Source organism: Arvicola amphibius, chromosome 5, assembly GCF_903992535.2.
Source record: "Arvicola amphibius chromosome 5, mArvAmp1.2, whole genome shotgun sequence".
Taxonomy (NCBI): Eukaryota; Metazoa; Chordata; class Mammalia; order Rodentia; family Cricetidae; genus Arvicola; species Arvicola amphibius.
This window is the reverse complement of record NC_052051.1, coordinates 33,934,850-33,956,839: the sequence shown is the minus strand read 5'-3', so window position 1 is coordinate 33,956,839 and position 21,990 is coordinate 33,934,850. Positions and strand designations below refer to the sequence as shown.

The following is a 21,990-nucleotide window of genomic DNA, read 5'->3' as shown; positions in this document are numbered from 1 at the left end:
GGTCCTGAGTTCAATTCCCAGCAACCACATGGTAACTCACAACCATCTGTAATGAGATCTGGTGGCGTCTTCTGGGGTGCAGGTACACATGCAGGCAGAATACTGTATACATAATAAATAAATCTTTTAAAAAAAAAAGATGTAAAACTCTCAGGTCACCATGTCTGCCCGCATGCCACCATGTCCTGCCATGATGATAATGGACTGAACCTCTGAAACTGTAAGCCACCCCAACTAAATGCTTTTCTTAGTAGAGTTGCTGTGGTCACAGTTTCTCTCCACCACAATAGAAATCCTCACTAAGACAAAGACAAACATCATGTTTTCTCTCATATGTATGTAGGAAAGAGACTTGGAATTTCTAATAAAGTTGTGTAAGGGGCAAAGGGGACCTTTGAGGGGGTGAGAAAAGAGAGAGTAGTGGAAATATACTACAAATTATACACACATAAAAAGTACCAAAAAGTAAGAAAGATTGGGAACAGAAGTATCCTGAATTGGTAAAGTCATTTTCAGATGACATAAGGCTATTACACAGAGTCCCAGCATCAGCTGTGTGATCCCTCCCAACAAGTTGCTGATCTAGGGGTCCTAGAGGCCACTCCAGGTTATTGTCACTGCTCTACGCTGCCCCTCAGCAGTGCACAATGTGACTCTATTTCTGGATACATCACAGGTTAGAACACAGAGAATCAAGAAGCTGGAAGCTGATTCTAAGCTGGCTAGCTCTCCCAAGGCTAGAAAAGTGCTCTACAGGATGTTGGAGAAGAAAAGTCATCAACAGTGCTACTCAGCTGTGGACCCAGTGGAGTATACTACTGACGAGTCAGGCAAGATGTAATAACCTGGTGCAGTCGTGCCATGAGTGTTAGGGGGTGATGGACCACTTCCTGCTTTGAGGCCTGCTCCATACGAGGAAAATGGTATCTGGTATTGTAAACCTAATCAAAAGATGGTACTCCTTCATCAGTTACCAATCAAGGTGTCTCAGAGACATGCTCACAGGCCAATGATTGGGACATGCCCTCATCTGACACTCCCTCAGGTAACTCTGGGCTATGTTGAGTTGACAGGTAAAGGTAGCTAAGGAGAGCCAGAGCGGCTTTAGGGTGCAAAAACTCATAACTGGTCAAAACACCAAGAGTAAGTGATTAGTGAACCTAAATGAGTTATCTAGATCATTCGCTCCCAGCTGAGGGAACACTGAGTGTGTGGCAGGGTTATGAATGTAAGAGCTTGAGGAAGGAGCAGAGTGTATAGAACTCTGTCTTCTGGGCACACCACAATCATAGCACTCTTGGTTCAGCAGCTGTCATTATTCACTTAAGGCCTGGAACAAAACTGGGCCCAGAAATATTCCATCCAGGAATGGGGAGGGGTTCATGAGGCTGTACCCTTCCCTGAAAAGCTACAGCCAGTTCATGGTTACTGGGACACAAAGAGGCACTTCCTTCATTGATATAGTCACTAGTAAACTAACCATACCCCGGTAAATAATCTCTCACCCATATTTCTGTAAGCAAGCACAATTAAACTAATTGGTCCACAGACAAGACAGACAGACAGACAGACAGATGAAAATAGGAAAGAGATCGGCGGTGGTGGCGCACGCCTTTAATCCTATCACTTGGGAGGCAGAGGCAGGCAGATTTCTGTGAGTCTGACGACACAAGTCTGATCTACAAAGTATGTTCCAGGAAAGCCAGGGCTACACAGAGAAACCCTGTCTTGAAAAACAAAAAACAAAAAAACAAAAACAAAATCAAAAAACCCAAAGGATTATAGAGGATAAATTTGATCAAAAAGAAAAAGAAACCCATCATCATATATGACTAATATTTGCTAATAGAAAACATGAAGACAAACAGGGAAATAACTTTAAATGGGAAAGCTGTGGGCTTGCCTAGCTGTGCACTAACTGTGACCGATGTCCAGTTTCCTGCAGGGACAGAAGGGAACTTCTGTGCAGAGGCAGAGGCACAATCTCGGGAGCTCCTGGGCAGGCTCTTTTCCACAAGCCGGGCAGAGTGCATCAACAGCAGACTGTTTACATCAAGCTTGCCTTCCAGATGAACTCTGACAGACAACAAGGCAATTGGAACCCAAGAACAGATGTTGTATCAACATTTGTCATAATTAGTTCACAAAGTAGGGTCCTTTTAAAGGGCCAATAAAGCCTGAAATTGTGCATAATGAGACACAAAGTTAAAAAGATAAATAAAAGAAAAAGAGCAAGTATGGGAGACACCTTCCCTGTCACAGCACGGCCATTACAAAAGAGCCATAAATCTGCCGAAGGAGAGGACATTTTCTTCGAATAAACTCATTACCATGGCTTCATGAAACCTCCAGACAGAAAGATCTGATCTGGCCACCTCTTCACATTGCAAAGCTCTCTCTCTGCAAAACAGTTTCCTGTGCAGTAGGAGGATGCAGTTGGCTTCTTTGACGCCCAGTTTCTGTGGTGAGACAGCATGCAGCTAGTTAACAGTCTTCATGGTGACCACAAGGAGCTCCTAAGTGGCACAACAAGGCGTGGCCTTTACTGGCTGTCTGAAGCAGCTGATCAAATTCTAGTGAAGGACAAAACTGAGGGCTGTGGGTAGGGCTAGAAGTAGACAGAATGAGCATTCCAAAACTACCTCAAGGCCGGGGTGCCAGTCATTCTTCTCTGCAGTCCTCGGTTACCGTGGCCCACTGTCTAGTTTAGGGCAAGTATTGAGATACAGTATTGAAAATTGCTTTTCATGAACTAACTTAAGTTTTAATATATGCTGGAGGACATTACATAGTGAGTATATAACCTAATGAATTTCTCCCAACTGAACATACCTATGTGATCAGCACCTGGTTATAATAGCATGTCACTTAGGATCCAGCCGACCCAGCATGTGTTCCATCATCTACAGTCCTCTTCCTGAGGCAGCAGTGGTTCACTGTCTGCACTTCTACCGTCAACAATGCTGTTGTCTGCTTTCAACATCAGTCGATGAACACACTCTGTGTCTGATTCCCACTGTTCAACGCACCTCTGTCAGAGTCCTCTGTTCAGTGTGTGCGATGCATAAGCTCTGAGTGTGTACCTGTGGCATTCAGGATCCTTTACTGTTTTATTTTTCAGGTGATCAATAATGGGAACTGATAATAATGAGTTGTTTGACCTTTCTGAGTTCTGCCTCAATAATGAAATCCACTTTCATTGTATCCTGTATAGATTATGTAATTATTATTATATAGAGAGTACTTAACACATATTTACATTAATGATTTTTGTTGCTTGGGCTCCAAACCTTCAAATGACATGTAAGAGTGACCTTACATACAGTTCAGGGCCTCAGCTGTCTACCTGAGCAAAACCTTCCAGGGCCAACAGGGCGTCTCCATGTGCAGCCCCTTTTAATTTTAGAGTTGGTGCTTTTCAGGCCTGGGATCTTGAAGGAAGGGAAGGCTCGAGAATAGGAGAGGAGGAATAAAGTCTAAAATCAGCAAACAATGGGAGGGAGTTAGGCTGTCACGTGCAGTAGGGCTGTTTGGAGCATCCAGAATCTAGATTCTGGTTAACAGAGCCTTATAAACAGTGTCCCCAGTTTCTGAGCATTAGGACCTCTAAGGTGTCCTTTACTTACAGATGAGGACACTGGCATCAAGAGGCCCTGACTCAGCCAAGGTCAGGAGCCACAAAGGATTGGCTCTTCCAATCTGGGAGAAAATCAGAATATTCTCATATGACCCTCAGGGGTCATGTCCTGAAATCAGAGATGAAATGTGACCTATCTTCAGGACTTTCAATACCACGTTAAAGTAGGCTTCTGGAATACTCTCTGAGTCAGTCAGTCAGTCAGTGTGTGTGTGTGTGTGTGTGTGTGTGTGTGTGTGTGTGTGTGTGCAGGTGGGGATAATTAGGGTCTTCAGAAGTGTTCAGAGGTCTCAGCCCTCTTTTCTGTTGGCTCCATCCCCTCTATTTTAATTAGCAGTGGATGAGGTCATGACAATTTTCTGCTATTAAGAAGGTTCTGTTTTAATAAGACAACTGTAGCCCGGGCCTGTTCCTTATTTCATGTGTAATCCATCACTGCGCTGTGTCATTCTAATGATTTTCTCAACTATCTCATTGTTGTGGAACTTTCCTCCTTTTACAAAATTCTAACATAAATCTGTAATTTAAAGTTATTGAAATCATTAAAATTGAAATGAAATGTTCTTTAGAAATGTAATAGAACCCCATCTGCCTTTCCACTGTGACATTTAGCAGGCAAGAGAGTTGAAGGGCATTCCTCATCCCCAGAAGCCATTAGGTGGGACCGTAAGACAAGCATCCGCCTAATAAGACCTACAGGATCCATTTACCTGGCAGAGAAAGTTGGAGAATTTGTCATTGACTGATGAGCTCTGAAGACATTCCAGGTCCAGATGGAGATACCCTGGGATATCTCCAGATCTGAGAAAGGTCTGGTTCTTACTGTGTTATAAATCAATCCAGTAGGCTTTAAGAGATCCACCCGCCCAAGCCTTCCCACTTTCCAACTCCCACAAATATTAGTCTGACCACTTCTCACTGGCATTTTAGAAACTCTACAACTTAGCTGCACTGGACCATCAGATATGCTGGATGCAGCTGCTAACTTGACCTAAATGACCTGCACATTCTGATGAAATGAGGAATATTTGGTACAGGTGACACATGTATCCAGCAGTTACTGCACACCTGCCCTCCATGAAATACCGTGCCAGGCCTTAGAACCAAGTAGTGAGCAGGACAGACACACATCTCCCTCTCAGTGCTCGGAATCACACCTCTCTTGCTGATGTTTTGACCTGTCATCCAACCCACCCGCCTTTTTCATTTTTTTCTTGATTAGTATACAAAGTGATGGTTTTCTTTCTCGGATTTTCATTCATTTGGTTTCTGCTGATCCTTGCTCTAAAGTTCCTTCACCAAACTTGGTGCCCCTCCTGCCAGTCACTTTCCTCCCCAACTAAACTACCTCTTCCCCCTTTTGCTTTCTTGTTACCTGTATTCTATTATCCTATTTTTCTGAATTCCTTCACTTATTTTTAGCCCATCCCATATCTCCTTTAAGACTTCCTTTTTCACCTTATGGCCCCTTTCCCACATACTCACATTTAGCTTAAAATCTAAGACGCACATATAAGAGAAAATGTGTAGCACTTGTCTTTCTAAATTGGGGCTACTTTAATAATAACATAAAAATAATTTACAGTTCTATGTGTTCTTATGAATGTCATGTCATTTCTCTTTCTCTCATATATAATCTTTTAGGGTAAGTTTAAATTTGCTTTTTGTTAGCTGCTTTGGCCTGACTTTGTTCAGGACTGAGCCTTTCCCCCTGTCTGGGTTGTGCTAGCTAGGAACTCAGCAGTGGATAGGAGTCAGTGTTTGCCCTGAGTCACTTGCAGTCCAATCAGGGATGCATAATCAAACTGATATTAAAATACGGCCAATAGGGAAAGGGAAGGGGGCTTTTGGAGCACCCACCTAGACCCTTGAGGTGGTAATGTTAAGCCTGACATCTAAGAAAGGAACAGCAGGAGGGTGTGGAGGAAGAGACAGGAAGGAACTAGTTCTCAGCAGGGCGAGAGCCCCAGTGAGGCCTAGAAACAGGAGACAGAGCTCAGGGCACAGCCAGCAGCCGTTTGCCCCACACACAGCTCTATCTAGGCTGGGCTTAGAAGTGGTGGGCATACTCTGTACCCTGAACAGGGCAGGTAATGATAAACCAATCTGCCTCCATCTTAGGCTTGAAAGCCATCTTATAGTGAAGATAAACTAGATCCATTCCCGTTCATGATTATGTTTCTCAAAGATTGGGCTATACCCCACCTGTATCCTTAACTACAAATACTTCTCTACTGCCTATTCTAGGAAATGGCAACCATGCCCTTGTTTCAAAAGCTTATTATGACCACGTGTCATTACAACCACCTATTGTAGAATTCATTTTCCACAATAAGTTTCCAAATTTTAAGAAGAGGTAAAGTTAAACTTGACAGAAAGTTGACTGGGAAACGGAATATGTTATAGTTTGCTATACCATTGACCCCAATAAGCCATGCTTTTGTAGCTTCTTACCGCCCTTTGAATTTAGATCGAGCCTGTGACTTGGATTTATACACTTGAGGGAATGCTTGCAGGCAGCTGCTTATATATTTCAGGGCTTTGTCTGAGCTCAGTTCCTAAAAAGGCAGGATGCAAAGGCAGACACATGAGTGGCCTGACCTCTCCTGGCCTGGGACAGATGAAACAGTCAGGTTTGCCCTATCCAGACTCCATAAACCCACAGGATTGGAGAAGTAAAGAAAGAGGGAATGAATGAAATCTGTTAAGGTAACTGAAGGCTCCTTTGGTTTCCATCTATAATTTATGATTAGATATAAATTACTGTCCTATTCCACTTCATGCCAGTGACTTCCAATTTTTGGCAGTCCTAATGAGTAACTATCCTTACAAGCAGCAGCTTCTTCTACCAGCTACCTTCACTACCCTAGATTGGGAGGTAAATGCTTGAAATAAGTTTGAAACCTGGCATTCATTTCTTGATGTTACACAGAAGTCTGAGAGCTCCCAGTTAAAATTCATCAGGGTGAAAAATGTTAGTCTGTGATTACAGCATCAGAACTATTCATAAACGCTATTTGGGGAATCTGCTTTATGAGTTTAATGACATAAGCATATTGTATTGAATTATTATGGTACTGCATCAATTGGATTCATAAATTTAATATACTCAGTCTGGTTCACACATTCTAATAAAATCCAGCAAGCTTTAAAAATTTTATAAGGGATGTGTGTTTAAAGTCCATGCGATATTCATTTTTTACAGGTTGACACAGTCCTGCTCAGGGTATTAAACAGCTCCAGTGATCGTGATGACCCTACCTGACAGGAGCCAGTCTGGTGAAACCTCCAGAGTGAACAAGCTCTACAGGAGGATCAGAACTCAGGACCCACCTGGACAGAGAAGCTGCTGGACCTTTCCTTGGAGCGCAAGTCAAAACCATCTTGTACTTTCTGCTCATGGAGAGGAAGAGGAAGGCATATCCCCTAATGCCAGTCAGAGAGAAGAAAGTTTGGCACCTTACTGGACACACTGTCATATTCTGATGGGCTCTGTCACACAGTGGCTAGAGGGCAAAGAACAGGGGGATCCAGGTTTGGGAGGAGGGCGGCTGTGAGAGACTCCCAGAACCCCCTGGGGGTCTTTTCCATTGGCTTTAGGTGAGGTCAAGTGGCTCAAAACAAACACATCCAAGCAGCTTCAGCAGTGCCAGGGAGAAAGCAGAAAGCCATGGAGGAACATTCTGGTGTGTATGGACTCTCTTCCAGCCCAGTGGGCATGTCCTCAGTACCCAGGCCTTTACATCCACCACATAGGAGCAGGGGGACTTTCTTGGTCTGTGGATAGGGTAGCGCTGGAGGGTGCCTCACTGCTCCGCACCCCAGTTTTCTCACCTGATTATAGCACCTTCTTAGGAAGAGAAGATTCTATGAGCTTCTGTATGTAAAGTGTTTGGGACAGACTCCAGTTCACAGCATTCCCATTGGAAAGAGTCAATATTATCTATACTACACTGTCCTCAGGGAGCTGGTAGACAAATATGCTAATTTTCTCCTCCATTAGTGTTTGAGACAGATGATCTTAAAACATGTGGGGAAAGTAAGTGCTTTCTCTTGCAAAGCAAAGCACAAGACAGCATAACTGGGAATGCATTTGCCATACTGCCTCTCATCAGGCACGGGCAGATCTTCATTTCAACAACTGCTCTCAAGCCAGAAAGAGGAAACGTTTCAGAGTGGGGAGTGATGATTAAATATGAACTGAAAACTGACCCACACCACGTAAAAGCTTATTTCAGGCACATTTCAAATCCTGGTATCCTGACAAATTCGTTTGGAGGAAAGGCAACTGTTATTATTTTTTGTTTCCAAGCTTAGGGCTCTTTCCAGAACTATAGAGACTCACAGAGATTCTTGACAATTTGAGAGAAAATGGCTGCTCCAAATTAGCATGTGGACTGACAGAATTTTTAGTGACCTTGCTGCATGGAACCTCTTGGCTAGGATGCATTTATGCACCAATTCAAAAAAATCAGTTACTAGACAACTAGAGGATCAGGAAGCCACCAAACACGACTTGCTAGAAGCCCAAAGCCTCCCTTGAGGTGGGACTCTGGATAGAGGCTGCTCTTAAAGAGGAACACTGACGACGTTATCTTGCTCTCTCCTCCCACTGTGGTTGGGTGAATAAAACATGCCTTTCCTCTAACATCAGTCTATTATAGTTTGTATGTGGACAGAAGCCTCCTTTTGGCTAAAATCCAGCTGTCTGTGGCCATCTGAACAACACCAAGTTCCTGAACTCAGGGCAAGAGGGTAAACTTCTCAGACTCAGGGAGGGAAGACCCACTGCCCCTTGCTTTGTTTCCTGAACAAGGGGCTCCTAACAATCCCCGTGGGACTATTTGCCTTGAAGATTACCTTCCTGCCTTGGGCCTTATCTCTCAGCTCTCTGTTCCTGGGGGATGCCATGACTAAAGCCCAAGTGCAAGGGCCCCCATGGCCTTCCGTGGTAGGCCCATGACCCAACCCAACTGAGAGGATTAACCAGGGATTTGGATTATCTGCACCAATGGTCCTCTGCACCCGGACAATGACTGAGGCATGACTGTCAGGCTAGACAGAGGTGGAGAGAAGGCCAGATCAAATTGTCTCAAACACAACATCTCTAATTGAAAAGGAGGGAATTAGATATATATTTCATACAGAAAAATATTGATAATACTTTTGATACATATACGTGCCATATGCATGTCTGTACACACGTGCACATATGGTATGCTCACAAAACACACTAAAGACTGAGTGGCTGGTATTTTGGCCAACAGAACACCCTAATAAGATGACAAACACCGAGACACACAGGCTTTCTTCCCCAAGGTCCTTATCAAGGTCCTTTAAGTTTGCAGGGGTTTCTTTTTCCTGACCAATTTTTTTTTTTTTTGGTCATGGTTTTTTCTTTTTTGATCGAAAGAAGTTTACTGAATCTGAATTTGTGTTTCAAAGGCAAACTTCAAGAACTCACGGGTCCTAGCCACCAAGGAAAGCCTGAGACACAAGCACATGAGCAAGGAAGACACTGTGCTTTAGGGAACTGACAAATACCCTTCCGGAAGCCCACATGGCTGGCTATGTTGACCTGCCACACACGTTTCTGTCATCCCAGTCTTCAGCCTGCAGTCTTCTGCTGGAATGTGGAAGGAAGTGTAAGGCAGGAGAGGGAGGAGACAGGAAAGGAGCGGATGATGCTCCCAAGCACAGCAGTACGCCAGCCAGAGGATCCTAGAAGGAGCCGCCCTGGGACCTTTCACCAGAGACTGAGCACACTGGGGCTAAGTTGAGACTCACTTTAAAAAGAAGATTTATTTTTATTTATGTGTCTGTGTTCTCTGTGTGTATGAACACATTTATGTGGGTGCCCTCAGAGGCCAGAAGAGGGTGTCAAATCCCCTGGCACTAGTAGTACAAGTGGCTGTGAGAAAATCAGTGTGGATGCTGGGAACTGAACTCTGGTGCACATTCTTAACTGCTGAGCCATCCCTCCAGCTCTAGGTTCACTTTGTAATTTTAATTTTTGCCCCAAGGAAACTTCCATTCAAGCAAGAAATGTCAGTGTGCAGTATGTAAGCTGTTACTTGAAATGCCCAGATTTTTCCAAAGGAGCTGCACATCATCAATACAGTATGATGAAGTGTAAGACAAACGCTATTATAGTAATGGATGAGGAAAGGGGAACAGATACCATGAAGCACAGACCCTCGACTCTGCAGGTATTTCCGAAAGAAGCAGCTATCTTTCTATTCACAGTGTATAGTCATGAGTTTTGCAGCACAAGCCCTGGAGCCCACAGGGGTTGCTTTCTAGCTGCCTAAACAGGCCATTGAGAAAATGAAGGTGTTTTCAATTTCTGCCCTGTTCAACATTGATTAGGAAGTGCTTTCTTGATTCCAACATCAGTTTCTTAATTTTCTAAATAATATGAAACAGGTGATGACAATTAAAAAAGAGATTAGGTAAAGTCTTAATTAAAAAAAGTTTGGGTTACCTAGAATAAAAATTAAATATGTAAATGTAAACGCATTACAGAGAACTGCTGGGAACAGAAATAAATCTATTTGGAAATGGATGGGAGCTTTGCACAGATCAAAAGTAGGTAGAGTTTTGTAGAACTGGAACAAACTGATGTATTTATCCATTGTTTCTTCTTCAATATTATTTCAAAGGGTTGAGGGATATGCTCTGATTCATTAACATTATGAAGCCAAAGTGACACACACAGCCACAAAGGATTCTCAGGGGCAACGAGCCAGCTGAATTCTAAAGAGGCATTGTAGAAACGCTGTGGAGGACAGGATGGGGTTTAGCAGTAGAGGCCAGGGCACACACCTTTTTTCAAAGGATAGCACCAGTTATTGGGGAAACAAATCTAAATAAATAGAGTTAAAGGAATGGTAGCATCTGCAAGAAAGCCTAATGCAAATTGGACAGAGCTCCATAAAAGAGAAAGGATGGCACTCGAAAGCTGATATAAATAGTAAGCAGAGGGCTTGGTGGCAAAGGCACAGAGGCTGCAGCTCTTTAAATATATGAATGCATGAAAATCCCAAATGTGCTTTCTGAGCCATTGCAACAAAAGAGATGTATGAGGAGAAACTGTGCTGACATCAGTGGAAATAAACAAAACCCACTATTTCAGGAGGCGTGAAGTTAGACCTTGGGGTTTATAGCAGTGCTAGCAGAAGCAAAGGTAGCAGCAAGTGGCATGCTAAGTCATGCAATGGAAAAAGGAGCAATACTCTTCGTGTGATTTCTTGACGATCGACAGAGAAGGACCAGTTGGGGTAGGGGTGGAGGTAATAATCAGAGATAGAGTGATAGAGAAACAGAGGGGGTAAACGGAGTGGATGGAGGAGTGAAGACTAGACCAGGAGGCTCGGCACTGACGAAACAGAATATTACAGAAAGAAACCACAGAGACAGTTATAACAGGGGACCAGCAGAAAAAAGTCTCAGAAGTGACGGCAACGAGAGGGATGGGCAAAGCCCAGAGTCCAGTGGAATAGATGGATGCTGACCACACTTAGGACACAGAGCCCTACAAAGCTATCCCCTAAGCTTCTAGAAAGAGGGGTGCGGAATCTTCCATACATAAAGATCAATACTCCAAATGGTCTGAACTTGTTAATAGCAGAAATGAAGGTAGAAAATGATGGAGTCATCCCTTGGAAATTTGCAAAACAGCTTCCTAGGAACATTCCAAATCCAGGGAGTGTCTCAGTAGATGGAGACACATGCAAACACGTGGCTAGCAATTTGCCTTTTGCACATTCTTTCTGTTTGTTTGGTTTGGTTTGATTTTTCGAGACTGTTCTGAACTTGCTCTGTAGACAATGTTGACCTCGAACTCACTTTCTGAAGAAGCTATTGAGGGTTTGTTCCATCATAAAGATAGACATGTAGTACAGGAAGCAGGAAAACCAATCAAGAAAGAACAGGAGATGGAGAGGGGAGATTGGCAGACAAGAGCTCTCCTGGGAAGCTATACTCACAGGATACACTAAGGGTGTGTGGTTCACATAGCTGACATTTGAAGTCAGTTGGTGAAGATTACCCATTTACTAAGCAAACTGCTTAGTGAAGTTCCTTGTAGGCCTGACACGTCACGCAGGGAAAAAGGAAGAGGACAGTGGACGCGGAGCACAAGGTTTCACTTGCCATTTCTTTTCTGGTGCTACTACTATGTCTTATAGCATCAGAATTTCTTTTAATGTTTTGTTTGCTGCGTTGGTGTGTGCACATGTATGATTACAGGCATGTGTGCACTACAGCATCCACGTGGATGCCAGAGGGCAGCTTTTCTCTCCTTCTACTTTGCACCTAGTGTTAGGAAGTCAGGTCATCAGGCTTGGCTGCTGGTGATTTTACCACCTGAGCCATCTTGCTGGACCAGTGCTGTGCTCTGTGATGCAGACTTTCTGATTCACAGCAAGCTTACTAACTTTTCAAAAAAAATAAGCAAGTACTTTAAAGAATTGAAGTCCCTGCCAGGCTGTGGGCTGGCTCAGTGGGTACAGGTGCTCAACATCAAGCCTGTCAACCAGAGTTTGAGTGCCTGAATCCATTAGTTGTCTTCTGACCACCACATGTGCACTGTGGCACATGCATGCGAACACACACACACACACACACACACACACACACACACACGGAGTAATAAAAATGCTAAGCTTCATTGAAACCCCAGGTAATAAGAACTTGGGTAGAGGTGGCTCATATGCCAAGCATGAGCACCTCATCAAAATGTTCTAAAAAGCACTCAGAGAGGATAAAGGGAAGTCCCTGAACTCCACATTGCCACAGTTACCAGCCAGTACCAGCCAGGCCAGCCATGGCACCTCCAGCCATATAGTCATAATGGTGGCCAGTGCCAAGGACTTTGGGGTCTGGCTTCTTTGTTTCTAGGGACTTATTTTATTACATTCTGTGAGCTTCATCAGTCACTAGCCCTAGCAGCTGGGGACAGGGGCATTTCCAGCCTGGCAAGCCTGGATTTGGGCAAGGCATGAGTGGGTTTCTGTTATATCCTTAGCTCATAAAATACAAGCCCCAGAGGCTAAGAAGAATGCTATATCCCACTGCCCAAGGGCCACTCGGATACTTGCTTTTGAATTTACATGGGGACAGAGAGTTGTGAGTTTAAGATCTCCATTTGATCTTAAATTGTAAAGACCACAGGCAAAGACAGAACAGAATCCAAGAGAAGGAAGAACTGATAAATAACTGGAGTTGGCTTTTGAGACCTGGGGGCAGACTGTACTTGCCCCCAAGAATAACATACATTTTGCAGGTGTTAAAAACAAAAACATCAGAGCTAACAGCTGGTATAGGAAGTTCTTGTTTGTGTGTTGCTTTCATTGGTTGAATAAAGAAAACTGCTTTGGCCTTTTGATAGGGTAGTATTTAGGTAGGTGGGAAGACAGAACTGAATGCTGGGAGGAGGAAGGCAGACAGAGAGAGCCACCATGGAGTCGCCAGAGTCAGACATGCTGAATCTTTCCCAGTAAGCCATGACCTCATGGCGTTACAGATTGGTAGAAATGGGTCGAATCAAGATGAAAGAGTTAGCCAATAAGAGGCTAGAACTAATGGGCCTGGCAGTAATTTGATTAATACAATTTCTTTCTTTTTTTTTGATTAATACAATTTCCATGTGGTTATTTTGGGAGTTAAGCTAGCCACGTAGCAGAACGTGGCCCGCTCACTCCTGCTTACAACAAAGAGCTGATAGCCTCATGGCTAGTTCAGTGGTTTACGCTGGGAGGTGAAGGGTGAAGAACAATTTCTCACACTCAAGCAGGGTGTCCAAGCCCTCCACTTGTCACCCTCACCCAGGACAGAATGCCACTTGGCACAGGAGAGAGAGAGGATGGCTGAGCACCACCATATCAGGTTTCTCTGTGAGGGCTCTCTTTGGCAGTGTTTGTTTTAAGTTTGCTTTACTCTGACTACTCATGGAAACCAAAGTGGGATTTTTCCCTCTATTGAATAACAGTGAAGGTCAAAGAGTTTCAACTCAAATTGATGGTGTTTTTATTACAGAAAGGGATTTCTTGACATGGGTTTGCCCCAAGATCATGGCAAGTACACCCCTTTGTCTCCCTGAACCAATATCTGATTGCCTGTAAGCCCTGTTCAGAGTCCTCTCACATGCCAACAGCCACTTAACCCTATTCAATATGCTTTGCTGCAGATAGTGGTGCTAATGGCCTAATAACAGAAAATAGCCCTGCTAACACCAGTGCGTAGAAAACCAGAAGAAAAAACACAAAACCCTGATGAGGGGAAAATGGCTCCTTGTAGGAGGTATCTCTTTAATCTCTGGCTATGTTTTTATAATAGTTCTATCATTAGACATTGTGTACGATCAGCAAAAAATAGATGAAAAGAATGTTAAATTAAGCGTAGATTCTAAAGAGCTTTCTGATAGCTAAATGTCTGAGGAAACAGAAAATCTGAGCTTCTTTTTCCTTCTTGAAATTTGTTCTGAAATTGAACGGACTCAGACTATATAATATATAAATGGAGTAGTTGTTTTTCTGTTTGAACGTCAGCGTTTGAGATGAAAATAAACTGAAGTAGAAGGAGTCACTATTGGCAGAAAAAAACTAGGCATGTAGTATAAGGATCATAGTTCAGAACTAAACTTAGGGCAGTAGGATGTATCAATATTGAAAGCCATTACTAGGATGTATGTTCAGCAGAAAAGGTGCTTGGAAAATAATTCTTCATTCAGTTTACTGCTCCAATTAGAAAGGCCTATACTGCTGGGCACTCGTGGCATACGCCTTTAATTCCAGCACTTGGGAGGCAGAGGCAGGCGGATCTCTGTGAGTTTAAGGCCAGCTTGGTCTATAAGAGCTAGTTCCAGGAGAGCTAAGGCTGTTACTCAGAGAAATCCTGTCTCGACACCCTTCTCCCCCACCAAAAGACCTATACCTATAGTTCCTGGGCATCCTGTATAGTGAGAGAAAATTTTAAGATCCCCTGGATCTGGCCTGCTGTTCACAGCCAAGCCCTAATGATCTGCTGCAGACTGTAGGCAAGTTCAGAGAATTCTAATATTCGATAAGGCTACCTGTGACTATATAAGGACAAGAAAAACAGTAAACAAAATGTCTGAACACAGACAAAATAAATGTTCCCTTACCAAGACAATGCGACTGCTACCTTTTAAATTCAATCAAACTTGAAATCACATTGTTTTGGATTTCTAGGTAAGAATTATAAGTATACCCAATCACAGACCAGACTTTAATAACTAGTCCAGAGTAAATGCTCATTTTATTATTTTTTTGGCATATTCTCTTAAATAATACAAATCTTAAGGTGATTTCATACCACTTTTTTTTGAGGTGCCCTCATGGTTCCCCATTTATATATATATATATATATATATATATATATATATATATATATATATATACATATACATATTCCCTTGCTGATTTGAGTCAATAAATCTTGAAACCTTGTTTAAAAAGTGGAAAAGTGGATGTATTCCTGGGGGATCTGACTGGAAACCACTGAGTCTTGGCTATTTTCTCTACATGAACAGGCTCAGGGTACTCATCAGGTCAGCTGATGACTCCACAGTGGGCAGGCTGTAGTCAGTGGCATGGGAGGTGTGCATGTGGCTGTGAGCAATGGTGCTGTTTCCACAAGGATCCTGCACCAGTGGTCATTCTTACAATGGTTCCACCATGACCTAAAACTTCAGTCACTTCTCAGACTGTAAATTAGTAGACTAAAGAAGGGCTTTATCACACCAAGATAGTTCTAGTGCCTCTACATTATCATAAGCAAGAATACTCATATAATTTCAGTGACCACCCCTGCCACTGTCATCACTGCTGTCTCATCTCATCATCATCACCAGCACCCTCATCATCTCCACACTGTCTCACCACCACCACCACCACCACCACCATCACCACCATCACCACCATCACCACCACCACCATCACCACCACCACCACCACCATCACCACCATCACCACCACCACCACCATCACCACCACCACCACCACCACCACCATCACCACCATCACCACCACCACCACCACCACCACCACCACCACCACCCCCACCACCTCATCATCATTATCCCCACCACTGAAGTGCACCACCAAAATATTCACAACTATTGCACTAACAAGCACGTTTGGGTGTTCTGCACATGCTCTACTTTTCTCCACGGTGTAACTACAGGAAGATCATGCTGATATCACTTTGCAAACAAGGGAACTGAAGTAGTGATTAGCCACAACAAGGAGCAGATGCAGGACCGAGGGCTGGATGCTTCACTTCAGGCCCACACTCTTAGCTGCTCCTGGCCTATCTTGTTAGTGCATTAACCAAGAGGATGCAAATTTTTCCCCCTGTACTTCAAAGAAAGTGTTCTGGAAATTTCTCAGGTTCTTACTTCTAAAGGTGGTTCTATTGCTCTTGAAGGCTTTATAGTTTTAGAGAATTTCGGATATTTTCTTTCATCACAGTTACTCCCTGAAGTGATAGACTATTAGGATGATTAGCAGAAATGTTTTCAAGTAGGAAATAATGCTCTCTGAAATTAGTAACTTAAAATGTACCTCTCATCAATTAACAAAAATAAAACAAAAAACCCGATTAATTAATTTAGAAGATAATTTGGACAGGTTTTCAGGAAATTCAGCAGAGGTGAGAACATGTAAAGGATCAGGGAAGACAGAAAAATTAATCAGCTGTGACTGTGCTGTCTACACGGAGCTCAAGAGTCTACTGTGAGGAAAGTGGGGACAGGAACATGAAGGTAGTAAGGGGTGAGAGGAGGGGCTTCACTGGTAGGAACAGAGAGGTGGTAGGGGGTGGTGGGAAGGGGTTCCTATGGGGATGGGACAGGGAGATGATAAGGGCAGTGGGGGAAGGAGCAGCTAAAATAAAGTGTGAGTGAAAATGCAAAACAATTAAAAATAAGTCTACATAGGAATAATGTGCTATTCCACACCTTTAAAAATCAATAAAACTGTAAGCAATTAAGATTTGGAAACCTTACTTGCCACAGAGCAAGTCAGCAATCTCAATACATACCTTCCCTTCAACAGAAATGTATGTGAGATCATAACCAAAGGCCAACTCATTGCCATGGTCATTGACTTAGTTTCTTTTTCTATTGCTGAGATAAAAACCCCTGACAAAAGAAACCCAGGGAAGAACAGTTTTATCATGGCTCACGTTCCATGGCAAAGAAGTCAAGATGGCAGGGTTTGAAGCAGGTGGTCACATCACATTCACAATAAGGAAGCAGAGAAGATCAGATGCACGCTGCTGGTTTCCTCCATTTAGACAATGCAGGATGCCTGCTGGCAAAGGGTGTGACCCACAGTGGGCAGGTCTTTCTACCTCAAATAATGTAATTAAAGGCACGCTAAAAGGGTCTCCCAAGAGGTTCCAGATTTGTCATGCAGAGAATACTAGCAATCCCAGCCATACAGCAGGAATGATAATGAACTTCTTCAGCCTTAGAGCACTATGGCACAGAGGAGTGTCATCCTAATTTTGATGAATGGAATGACATTTCAGAGAAAAAAAATGGACAGCAGTGCTTGGTTAACTTTGTAATAAGCCTGAACTTACAGGAAAAACAAAGAGTGGAACGATGAAGGAAAGGGCTCGCGCTGGAAGCCATGTTAAGAGTGAGCTGAGGTGTCACCACTTCCTCACTAGCTGTGGGACTTCACCATCCCAGGACACAGTTCCTCACCTGTGACTATGGAAAGAACTCCCTCCCTAAGCTCCCCGTGAGAATTAAGTGCCTTAAAACAATTGTTTTCCACATGTGCTTAGCACTTAGTAGATACCACGTGTGAGAAAGCAGGCATCTGTGGAGGTCAGCAGTCAATCGCCTATCAGTCCTGAGTGCAACAATGGCAGTTTGTTACAGTTCAGCCTGATAGACACATGGCTAGCTTCAAAACCATAATCCGTCCTACATCCTCCCTCCAGCCATCCCTCTGCCTGCCTTCCTTCCTTCCTTCCTTCCTTCCTTCCTTCCTTCCTTCCTTCCTTCCTTCCTTCCTTCCTTCCTTCCTCCTTCCAATCCTCCCTTCCTCCCTCTCTCCCTCCTTCCTGGCCTCATCAGTTGGAAACAGGGAACTCTTTCCTCTTTACCTACACTGCCTTATCTGTCCCCTTAGCTCCCTGCTGTTTGCAGGGTTGGAGAAGGAATGTCCAGAGCCTGGGCAGCACGTCACACATCTGCACACCTGCAGCACAGTGAGCAGAACTTGATTGCTCAAAGGGAGCGTCTACCTTTACATGCACCAAGCTGGTTCCAGCTGGGTCAGGAAAAAAGCAATAGGATGATTCACCCAAGGCAGAAATACTTTAAGATTGTTTCTTTGTGAACCAAAGGGCCAGGAAGCATGTGATTGTGATATGGGAACCATCTGCAGGACAGAGTATGCAAAACAGGATCTAATTATGAACAAATAATGGCCACAAAGCTGTTTGGGTGGAGTCATTACAGATTTATCAGTGAGGGAGCTGAAGGGAGGTTATACTCCTTCACTCATCTCATTCCTCCCGTGTTTTATGATACAGAATGTCATATGCTACGAGCCTGGGCTCCCATCAGCACCACACCAAGGCACATGTCTAACGTTTCCAAGGCAAGACATTCACTCCAGAAACATCTCTTCCCATCATACAACTTTTCACCCCTACCCAGCATTTAGGAAATAATCATTTTAACAGATTAATTTTTATATCTTGGAAAAGTGTTACACACAAGAAACTCATCAACAATCAGTATTTTATACAGCCCTATCAAGGTGATTGTTTTTATAAAATTGCATTTCTGTATTTTAACAATTTTCATTCCTCTTAAGCAAACATCATAGATATTAGCTAGTATACATCTCACTGGAATTCATTTTTCTTTATGTGTTTATGTATTTATGACATCTCCAGATAATTTTTGAAAGAGAAACTTAAGCATATGTTCTTAGAGGGAAGAAATCTGTCATTAATCTTTGTGTGCTGCATAGCATTTAGCATTGGCTCCAGCATGGGAGAGAAATTAAACAAATGTTTGTTGAGTTAAATCGTAAGCAGCTAACAGAAAGTAACTGTTAGTTTTCACATAAAAATACACTAACTCATGTAGTGGCTTCTCATGCTAGAAGAGCAAATAAAAAGTCTCAATAGCCACAGGAAATTAATGCAAGAATCCCAGATTAATTTTCCATTAAACTGAAGGTGAATTATACTTGCTTCTTGAGAAGATAACTCTATAAGATTTAACACTCAGTGGCAGGTGAAACACATTTATCTTCAAACACAAGTGTGTATTCCCGCAAGGTAAGAGACACATCCTGTAAAAGCACAAGAACTGAGCAGTCACAGGCAAACACAGGGATAACTGCACACATATAGTGTTGTGGTTGGGGTGAGTGTCCCAAAGGCTTATGTAATAAAGACTTGATAGTTTGATGTTCCTGGTAAGTAGAGGAATCTGTGAGAAGTACAGCCTAGTAAGAGGAAGTTGGGTCACTGAGGGCATAATATTGAACAGGATGTTGGAATCTTGACCACTTCCTGTCCTGTCTCTTTCTGTTTCCTGGTCACTGTGAGTCAAGCAGCTTCCTCTCCCTTGTGTTCCCATCATGATGCTCTGCCATGCCACAGCCCAAAAGGGAGTCAAGTGATCATAACCATGGACTGAAATTGAGAATCAAAATGATCTATCTTTTTAGGCTGCCACAGGGTGAGACAGGCATATAAAACTCAACAGTGGATGATTTCATAGGGGCTTAGTGATGACACAGGTCTACTAGGCTTGTCCAACCAGCAGTCCATGGGCTGCATGCAGCTGCATGTGGCTGACGATAGCCACAAATGCAAAAAATTGTAAGCTTCCTCAAAACTTTGAAGTTTTTTTCCCTTTAGTTTTCTGTTTGTAACTCAGTTGCTAACTCATGCTAGAATGTCAAAAGGTTGTGCACCCCTGAATAGGAGACACTGAAGGAACAACGTGGGCTCTAACTGAAAGACTATGCATGAAAGACTATTCTGCATTTGGAATGGAAAGCCAAAGGCTCTTTTTTTTTCCTCTTGAAATTTGTCACCAGCAATCAGCAGTCTGTTGTGGCCGAGTTGGTCTCATGGGAATGTAATTGGAACTCTGGGAAGCTAGGGACGACAACAGCCAACAACAGGGAACAATCGATTTTTAAAACAGGTTGGTGGCTTACCATTCTCCACATTTTCATTAAATATGAGGCTACATAGTCAAGGCAGGTGATGTGCAGAAAAAGAAAACCATCACTACTTTAAGTGTTAAGAGTTTTGTTTGTTTTCAAAACTTAGAAGCACTCACACGGCATTGTGAAGCTCTGAGAGAGCTTGATCAGACAGACTTGCCAAAATAAGCTTGTACCTGAAGGCTGATTCTTCCACTCAACCTGAGGACCATGCATCATAGGAAAGGCTTTAGAGCCAATCACAGACCTCTAGAGCCCAGTCTTCTTGGCCTCAGGACCTCTTCAGCTCTGTAGCTTCAGTGTGACTGCAGAGTCCGGAAGCATGGCTCTTCGCTGAAACTTGCTCTCTCTTAGACAGGTCTCAAAACACCTCCTATTGCTTCAGTTTTTCCACGTCTCCCCTTTGCTGTCCCAGAACCCTTCTAGATAGAATAGCTTCTAGACAGTTCCTTACACTAAGTGAAGCCCACAGGCAGCCATGTTCAACTTTGCAGTCCAGAGGAGCAAGACCAAAGTTTTTAACCTAAGTTTTACATTGTATTTTGCACTTTAGAAAGGCCTGTTTTAATAGAATTTCATTTCCAATAAGACTTATGACTATTCCTGACAAAGACATGAGAAAGAGGGCTTTGAGGGCTCCCTTGAATTTCTGATTCTAATGGAATAAGCAACTTTCTACTTCTCAAACCACAAACTAGTGACAGCAGTCAGCTATGGGTACTGGCAGCAAGGCAATCACAAAAACAGGTTGTGTTAAACTGGGTTCTACGTGGAGCTAGCTTGGCAGATTAAGTTAAAATAAATCCAAAGATGCTGAACTGGGACTAAAATAGGTCTGAATCTTCTCCCTCTCAAGGTTCTTGAAAAAGCAACAATGACGGCATACTGTAAGTTCGGTTAATTAATTCCGAGTTTTCTTCAGTGAGCTCTGTGCTCTCATCCTGTATCACATGCCATCTGGCTATGGGGAATATGCAGCGTTCACTCACATCCTGCTTCCTAACCCTCAGAGTAGGGGTGTCTTCTTCCAAATCAGAAAAACGCTAGCCATGCCAGAGGGGCTAAGGACCTGATATGAAATCAAGTGATACCACCACCCTGCTGTTTGCTGTTGCCATCTCCTGTGTTAATGAAGCAGCTCTTCACAGTCTCCAATAAAAACAAAGGTTCCAATCAATCAGATAATGGGTGTTCTACACAGGGAGGCAAAAGGCTTGTTCCCTTACCTCTAAGTGCGTCCGCCGCTCAGCAACCACCCGCTCGTCTTTGTTTCCGAACAGCTTCTTTGGGGGGAATTCAAGAGCAGCAAGCTGAAATACAGTTTTAAAGAGCTACAATAAGACACACGTATTATCTTTGTTCATTATTAATTAAACTTTTTTTTCTAGTGTCCCTATTATATGGAGAGAAAAGAGAAGGTTAAAGTTTAAGGTGGTAGGTTCTGCCTCCAGTTGCCATCAGCACTGAAGAGGGCAGGTAATGGTAGAACAGATTTCTTGGTGTCAAATGAGGAAACAGGAGAGTGAATTTGAAGAGCAGACTTTAAAGATCAGATTCTGCACCATACAGATAAATAAACAAGCCATATGATGAGACTAGAGCCAGTGCCTGTGCATCAGGCAAGAGCTACCTCACTAAGGTCCTGTCCACCACTGAGTTCCTGTTCCTTCTGTGGTTTGAAATAGGATCTCACTCTGCAACCCATGCTGGCTTAGAATTAAGTATATGTAGCCTAGGCTGGTCCTAAGCACAGGTGAGTCTCCTGACTTATACTCCTTATACTGACTTATACTGGTCCTAAGCACAGGTGAGTCTCCTGACTTATACTGGTCCTAAGCACAGGTGAGTCTCCTGACTTACACTCCTTATACTGACTTATACTGGTCCTAAGCACAGGTGAGTCTCCTGACTTACACTCCTTATACTGACTTATACTGGTCCTAAGCACAGGTGAGTCTCCTGACTTATACTCCTGTGTGTGGGAATTATCATCAGGAGCCATCACCCATTTTTAATCTTATCTTGATGCATGACCTTGCTCCTTTACCCAAGCATTGAACTTGTACAGTACTCCAGGCAATTATTACTTTTCTATGGAAATGAGAATTCGAAAAC

The 21,990-nt window shown here is 43.2% G+C and overlaps 1 protein-coding gene across 1 annotated transcript in view; it reads right to left on the bottom strand.

The window, feature by feature from the left end:
* Nucleotides 1-21,990, bottom strand: part of Kif16b (kinesin family member 16B) — a 248,663-nt gene that overhangs the window by 4,718 nt on the left and 221,955 nt on the right. Inside the window, exon 25 of the mRNA XM_038329839.1 lies at nt 21,102-21,185. Within this exon, the coding sequence (XP_038185767.1) occupies nt 21,102-21,185 (84 nt within the window). The remainder of the gene's footprint in view (nt 1-21,101; nt 21,186-21,990) is intronic.